At 41.4% G+C, this 8,423-nt stretch overlaps 1 protein-coding gene across 1 annotated transcript; it reads left to right on the forward strand.

Annotated features, from left to right (window-relative positions):
• Positions 1-5,377: 5,377 nt before the first annotated feature.
• SLC10A5 (solute carrier family 10 member 5) lies at positions 5,378-8,148 on the forward strand. The gene has a single exon (XM_066378815.1). The coding sequence runs from the start codon at positions 5,470-5,472 to the stop codon at positions 6,784-6,786; it is 1,317 nt and encodes a 438-aa protein (XP_066234912.1). The 5' UTR covers positions 5,378-5,469; the 3' UTR covers positions 6,787-8,148.
• The last annotated feature ends 275 nt before the right edge of the window (positions 8,149-8,423 follow it).

Raw genomic sequence — 8,423 nt, forward strand, 5'->3', positions numbered from 1 at the left:
AAACAGTTATCAAAAAACTCCCAACAAACAAAAGCCCGGGCCCGATGGCTTCACAATGAATTCTACTAAATATTCAAAGAAGAACTAACTAATACCCTTCTCAAACTATTTCAGAAAATTCAAGAGGAAGGAAGACTTCCAAGCTCCTTTTATGAGGTGAGCATAATTCTGATTCCAAAACCAGGCAAAGACAACATAAAAAAAGAAAATTATAGGCCAATATCCCTGATGAATCTAGATGCTAAAATCCTCAACAAAATATTAGCCAACCAGATCCAGCAATATATGAAAAAAATTATACACCATGATCAAGTGGGATTTATTCTGGGGAGGCAAGGCTGGTACAATATTTGCAAATCAATCAATGTGATTCATCACATAAACAAAAGGAAAGAGAAGACCACATGATAATTTCAATAGATGCAGAAAAAGCATTTGATAAAATCCAGCACTCATTCATGATCAAAACTCTCGGCAAAGTGGGAATACAGGGAACATACCTCAACATGATAAAGGCCATCTATGACAAACCCACAGCCAACATCATACTCAATGAGCAAAAATTAAAAGCAATCCCCTTAAGATCAGGAATAAAGCAGGGGTGTCCCCTTTCACCACTCTTATTCAACATAGTCCTGGAAGACGTAGCCACAGCAATCAGACAAGAAGAAGAAATAAAAGGCATCCAAATTGGAAAAGAAGAAGTAAAACTATTATTATTTGCAGATGATATGATGTTGTATATAGAAAACCCTAAAGTCTCAGTCAAAAAACTACTGGACCTGATAAATGAATTCAGCAAGGTGGCAGGATATAAAATTAATATTCAGAAATCAGAGGCATTTTTATACACCAACAATAAACTGTCTGAAAGATAAATTAAGGAAACAATCACCTTCACTATTGCGAACAAAAAAATAAAGTACCTAGGAGTAAATTTAACCAAGGAGATTAAAGATTTTTACTCGGAAAATTATAAAACATTGATAAAAGAAATCAAGGAAGATACAAACAAGTGGAAGCATATACCATGTTCATGGTTAGGAAGAATAGACATCTTTAAAATGTCTATATTACCTAAAGCAATTTATAAATTCAATGCAATACCAATTAAAATACCAATGACATACTTCAAAGATATAGAACACATATTCCAAAAATTTATATGGAACCAAAGGAGAACACAAATAGCCTCAGCAATCTTGTAAAGGAAGAATAAAGCAGGAGGTATCACTCTTCTGGATATCAAGTTATATTATAAGGCCATTGTACTCAAAACAGCCTGGTACTGGCATAAGAACAGGCATATAGATCAATGGAACAGAACAGAGAACCCAGAAATAAACCCACATCTTTATGGACAACTGATATTTGACAAGGAAATAAGAGCATACAATGGAGTAAAGACAGCCTCTTCAAGAAATGGTGTTGGGAAAATTGGACAGCTACCTGCAAAAAAATGAAATTAGACCACCAACTTACAGCATTCACAAAAATAAACACAGAATGGGCCCTGGACGGTTGGTTCAGTGATAGAGTGTCGGCCTGGCGTGCAGGAGTCCGGGTTCGATTCCGGGCCAGGGCACACAGGAGAAACGCCCATCTGCTTCTCCACCCCTCCCCCTCTCCTTCCTCTCTGTGTCTCTCTTCCCCTCCTGCAGCCAAGGCTCCATTGGAGCAAAGTTTGCCCAGGCGCTGAGGATGGCTCTATCGCCTCTGCCTCAGGCACTAGAATGGCCCTGGTTGCAACAGAGCAACGCCCCAGATGGGCAGAGCATCGCCCCCTGGTGGGCATGCCAGGTAGATCCCGGTCAGGTGCATGCGGGAGTCTGACTGCCTTCCCGTTTCCAACTTCACAAAAATACAAAATGAATAAATAAACACAGAATGGATAAAAGACTTAAATGTAAGCCGTGAAACCATAAGCATCTTAGAAGAAAACTTAGGCAGTAAACTCTCTGACATCTCTCGCAGCAATGTATTTGCTGATTTATCTCCACGAGCAAGTGAAATAAAAGACAGGATAAACAAATGGGACTATATCAAACTAAAAAGCTTTTGCACAGCTAAAGATAATAAGAACAGAATAAAAAGAAACTACACAATGGGAGAACATATTCGCTAATACGTCTGATAGGTTAATAACCAAAATTTATAAAGAACTTGTATTACTCACCACCAGGAAGATAAATAATCCAATCCAAAAATGGGCAAAAGAAATGAATAAACACTTCTTCAAAGAGGACATACAGATGGTCAATAGGCATATTAAAAAATGCTCAACGTCGCTAATCATTAGAGAAATGCAAATTAAAACCACAATGAGATATCACCTCACACTAGTCAGAATAGCGCTGATCAACAAAACAACACAGAATAAGTGGTGGTGAGGATATGGAGAAAATGGAACCCTCCTGCACTGCTGGTGGGAATGCATTCTATTGCAGCCACTGTGGAAAACAGTATGGAGATTCCTCAGAAAATTAAAAATCGAACTGCCCTTTGACCCAGCTACCCACTTTTAGGAATATACCCCAGAACATCATAGCACTGTGTCAAAAGGAGAAATGCACCCCCATGTTTATGGCAATGTTCACAGTAGCGAAGATCTAGAAACAGCCCAAGTGTCCTCAGTGGATGAGTGGATTAAAAAGCAGTGGTACATATATACAATGGAATACTATGGGGCCATGAAAAAGAAGTAACTCTTGCCTTTTGCGACAACATGGATGGACATGAAAACTATTATGTTAAGTGAAATAAGCCAGGCAGAAAAAGAAAAATATATGACCTCACTCATTTGAGGAATCCAATGAACAATGTGAACTGAGGAACGGAATAGAGACGGAGGAAGATCAAAGGGACCAGAGGAAAAGAGAACAGAGGGAAAGGGAGTGACAGGATGGGATAAACCTGAAGGGAAGGGGGGAGGGCACTATGGGGAGGGGGTAAGGGAGATGTTGAGGTGAATACGGGGGAGGGGGGATGCATTCGGGGCAATCCTAGAATCTATGTAAACAACAAATTAAAATCAAAAGAAAACAACAAAAACAAAAAAAAAAAGAACCCTTAAATATATTCCCAGATACCAGACAGTTTTCATACAAATACCTGAGCATGTGTCATAATGACTTGCACATGATATAGGATCAACACACATCTCATGGATCATGCTCAAGTTAAAGAGCCCAGAGAAAGTACCTGTGGGGGTTGAGAAGAGGGCAGGTGAGGTGAGCAGAGACTGATTACATGCGGGAGAAGGCAGAAGCGGCCTGTCAGTGATGAGACAGAAAGGAGACCACAGGGCATGGACAGAAGGACTCATGTCACTAGGCATCCATGGCAAGTTAGGTCAGTTTTCAGACATAGGCAAATGTGTCTGGAAGACAGGTGCCAGCATCCTCAGAGGCTCTAGGGACCAGGGCTCCTGCATGAGCAGTCTTCTAAAGAGAACAGGTTATAGGCAAGAGAAAAGCTCCTCTCATTTCTAAATTACTGACATCTGACCAGTTTCTCACGCTTTCCTTTAGGCCTCTCAGTTGAGTATGCTCAATTGAATTTTGGGATTTGACTGTTCCCAAGTCCCACCGGCTTGCAGACAACTAGAATTATAAGCAGAAAATGTACACAGAGTTTTAAATTCAGGTGAATGGATGTAACAACGGTATGATACCAGTGAGCTTCAGTGTGAGTGTAATCAGCCAGTAAAGGTGTGTGACTGATAGGTTATAACATTTTTTCCAAATAATGCCAGGGTTGGTTCCCCACAGACGTTAGATGAGAAGACTAGAGGACATGATGAAGGGAAAGGCTGCAGACAGAGGGAACTGAGGAAAACTGAATGTTTGTTTCTCACCTCTGACCCGGGCAACAAAAACTCACTTAAAATGTTTGGTCACATCCTGTAATGACAGCTTTGGTTCTGTCCAGTTTTTTGTTGTATTTGTTTTGTTTTGTTTTTGTCTTTTAAGCTAGGGAAGTCTCTGGGAATTTGACTGGGAAATCACAGAAGTTCCATTCTCTGTTTTCACCATTGGAACCGTGTCTTGAAGTGGTACATGGAAATACACTTTATGAATTGTAGGGTCTATTGCATTTTATTTTTAACTTAAAATTTTTTTCTTTAACTTTTAAAATTACAATTGACATTCAGTGTAAGTTTCAAGTGTGGTCTAATGCATTTGAAAGAATAACCTACGTAAGTAGAATTTTAAAAAACTGTAAAATGACCAGTAAAATTGCTTTAATAATTTTTGAGGAGCAAATATTAAGATCTGAAAATACTTGCTACAAGCTGGCCTTGTTGCATTTAACACAGGTTCTGTCTTGATGACATGAAGGATCAGCTAAGGTTTTATATGTTCAGAGACAGCCAGCTCTGCAGGCTTAATAGTATACATTTGTAGTGGACTTTTGTTCTGTCCTTGTCCTTTTCTTTCTTTTTCTTTATTTCATATCAGCACCCCTTCTTGGAAAATACATAATTATGGGAATATGTGGGTGAAGACCAAAAAACCTGATGCTTTTCCTTATTCCTGGCAGCCAGGACACAGGCATCTGACCCAGGTTGGGTCCATGCCCTTAGTGCTGAACAAGGCCCACTGTGACAAGGGAGGAGTAAGGGAGTCAGTGCTGGTGGCCTCCCACTGCCCCACTGTGTCAGGCCCCAGGTGTCCAGCAGCAGTGGTCCCTTACCCAGTCTGTCCCTTTGGCCATGGACATGGCCACCCACTTTCCCTAGGTTCCCACGCTATGTGGTAATCATCCAGGAGATTATTTTTCTACTTAAGGATACGAAAAACAGTTCCACGTTTTGCCTACCTGATGCAATCACTTTTTAGAGAGGTAGGAAATCTGTTAACTGCCTAAGGATATGGCAAGGTTAATTTATGGGCTCCATGGTTTCTGAGTCCAGGGAAGGGGCTGCCCGAGAAAGCTGCAGGAAGGTGGAGACGGCTTGGGCTGGATTACTCTGCACACCCAACCCCAGCCCCGGCACCCCAGCAAATGTGGCCAGTGAATACTTGATTTTGATGTGAATGGGTAAAATAGTCACAGCCGCTGCAGGCCTCCTCAGTATTTTATATTTTCAAATCTTGGCTGTTTCTAGTGTAGATCTGTCTTAGGAAGAAAGAAAACTCGAAAATGGTGACACTAAATTGTTAAACTCAGGAGACTAGGAGGCTGTTTTTCCATCAGCAGACATGAGAAAGGAAGAAAGAGATTAGGTTTCTGCTGAGATAACTTGAAGCTATAATATGCCATGGCTTGTACATTTTCATAACTACAGGTCAGGCCGGTTGTGTCACTCACGGGGTGGGTCGGTATTTTGAAAGTGCAGAGTCCCTCCTCCTGTACTTTGATCCCTGCAAAACAACTCCAGCCTCAGCCTCAGCTCAGCTTCGGGGCACCCGTACCAGGTGGTGGTTTTTAATGCGTTAGCATATATGATTAATCTGAGCTCTCAAAATGATTAGGAAACTTTTTATAGTCTTGCTTTTGTCATTTGTGATGCTGGGAGAGGCCAGGAAATCATTTCTCAGATTTCTGGACAGAGAGAGGACCGAGATAATGTCCTTCACCAAGACCGAGGAAACCGTCGTCATCAGATCGAGTTACAGAGATAAACAACCCGACTCCAGCTACCTCTTGGTGCAGTTGGGGGATCCTAAAATGCTGCAGGTGGTGAATGTGACCAAGACCTTCTCAGATGCAACGAACTTCATTGTAAAGCTAGTGACTGAGGAAGAAGGAGAGACAAATCTGACTGTTCAACTGTGGGCTTCTGAAGGTAGGCAAGAACGACTCATCGAAGAGATAAAGGATGTCAGAGTCAAAGTGATCAAACAAAGACCAGACAGTCTCTTCCAGGCCTCGATGCATATGGATACAAATATCCTGGTGCTCATCCTGCCGGTGATACTGTTAAATAAATGCGCATTTGGTTGCAAGATTGAATTGCAGGTTTTTCAAACAGTGTGGCAGAGACCTTTGCCGGTAATCCTGGGGACAGTCACACAATTTTTTCTTATGCCATTCTGTGGATTTCTTTTGAGTCGTATTTTGGCATTGCCCCAGGCACAGGCTTTTGGATTTGTAATGACTTGTACATGCCCAGGAGGGGGTGGGGGCTATCTCTTTGCTCTGCTTCTAGAAGGAGACATCACTCTGGCCATTTTGATGACTTGCACATCAACAGCATTGGCCCTGGTAATGATGCCTGCCAATTCTTACCTGTACAGTCGGATGTTAGGGTTATCTGGTACATTTCATATTCCGGTTTCAAAAATTATATCGACCCTCCTCTTCATCCTTGTGCCGATATCAGCTGGAATAGTCATCAAGCATAGAATTCCTGAAAAAGCACGTGTCCTGGAAAGAATCATTAGACCTCTGAGTTTTATTCTAATGTCTGTAGGGATTTATTTGACATTCAGAATGGGGTTCGTGTTTCTAAGCATGGCAAGCCTAGAAGTGCTTCTACTGGGTGTCTTGGTCCCTGCTTTGGGTTTGTTGTTCGGGTACTCATTTGCTAGAATCTCCAGGCTGCCTCTTCCTGTGTGTAAAACGGTTGCAATTGAAAGTGGAGTACTAAATAGCTTCTTAGCTCTGGCCGTTATCCAGCTCTCCCTTTCCCAGGCCAGGGCCGACCTGGCTTCTGTGGCTCCTCTCACAGTGGCCATGTGTTCTGGGTGCGAAATGTTGCTGATCCTCCTGTTCTGTAAGGCTAAGAAAAGTTGTGGCCTTACCACAGAAGATAGAAGGAAAAGAAATCCCCTGATCTAGCAAAGCGTGACAGAATTTCTACTCTGCCTGAGGTACTGTGGGAGATTCAAAGAATATCTAAAATGATGGCTGCTCTCTACCATGTGTGATCTGATTGAAAACGACGCTAGGGAGAGTGTATACGTTATCATACAGGAGCTCAGGGGGAGACAGACCCCTTTGCTGCCATGTTGGTTTGGAAATGTTTTATAGAGTTGGATTTGAATGTGATACTTCATTATGGTCTCTGAAGTGGGAAAGAGAGTTAAAACACATCTCTTGTGGTGGTTATGAAACTATCCCTACTTTTTACAGAAGGGCTGTCCACATATTTGACATTCTTTAAATTCTCAGAGTTTTAGTCTGCCAGCTGATAAGACAACCAAAGTCCCTTTTTTTTCCCTCTAATTTCATCAAAGTCAGTATATGAAAGGCAAGATTTATAAAAGATGTGCTTTGGCATGGTGGTGGCTGGTTATTTATTCACTTTATAAAATGCTAATTGCCTATACGGAATCTTTTACCACTGAGTTCTTTAAACAGAAATCTCCACTTAGGGGTTGGAAATTTAATTAAGCTTGTACAAATTTAACTTCTGTGCCTTTCCATGACATTATTTTATTGACTGAGCGACAAGGGACCTGCCTTTCTGGTTGCACTATCATTAACCTCGTGACCTTGAACAAGACACTTTCCTGCACTTCAGTTTCCATGTCTGTAAAATTAAGATTCAGCTAAGGTTTGAGATGTTGCTCAGCTCCCAAGTCTGTGGGTCTGGCATGAAGCTCCAGGATCTGGCACCACGGGCAGGGTGAGGGGCAGAGTGAAGAAGGTTCCGGCGGTTGAGAATAACCACATGCGGCTGCCATAGTTAAGACAGCAACCAAAATGTGGGCTTCTTGAGCGCAGGGCTCCCGTAGTAGTCTTTGAATTTCCTACAGTGTTTAGCACAATGCCTCGAACAGAGTAGATGCTCATTAAACATTTGTTGGATTAATTAATCAGTAATGTCTATAAAGGTCAACTTCATATGCCCCAGAGCCAGACCATGCCTGGGTCTGCAATTTCACTTCTGTCACCTGCCAGCTAGATGACATTGGTCAAATACTTACTCTGCCTGAAGTCAGTCAGAAGTGGGGGTAATGACCATACCTGCCTCATGCTGTTGTTGAGAGGTTTAAATGAGTGAATTCGAGCACGGGTCTCAGAGAACTGCCTAACACCCAGTAACCTCATCTTTACTGTTACTCTGTGCACATCTGATTGGCCTTCCACGTTCGAAGCACTTGAAAATGCATGGATGGGACTTGGAATATATTTTACTTCTCTTATTGTATTATAGAAAACAGATTTTTACATAATAAAATTTATCTAGTTTAGATTGGGATGAAGTTACTTAATTGTTTTTTTTTAAGAATGAGATGCATAAGGCATGCTGTCTGATTGGTGAATTTATACCAAATATTTTACACAACTGTGATTGGTTAGAAAAAGATCTACAGGTAGAGGAGTTAGGCTGGTTTTCAAGTTTCTTTCTAACCCTGAAAAGGAATGATTCTGCAATATGTTGTCCATACATAAATTTCTATGATACATATTTTTTATATCTGCAAAAGCAGTTGGCATTGCACGGCATGTCAGAGGCTTAACCAATATCT

This window comes from Saccopteryx leptura, chromosome 3 (genome assembly GCF_036850995.1).
Source record: "Saccopteryx leptura isolate mSacLep1 chromosome 3, mSacLep1_pri_phased_curated, whole genome shotgun sequence".
NCBI classification, from domain to species: domain Eukaryota; kingdom Metazoa; phylum Chordata; class Mammalia; order Chiroptera; family Emballonuridae; genus Saccopteryx; species Saccopteryx leptura.

Excerpts from the sequence above, each read along its gene's own strand:
- SLC10A5 (XM_066378815.1), top strand. The coding sequence starts at position 5,470 with ATGATTAGGAAACTTTTTATAGTCTTGCTTTTGTCATTTGTGATGCTG.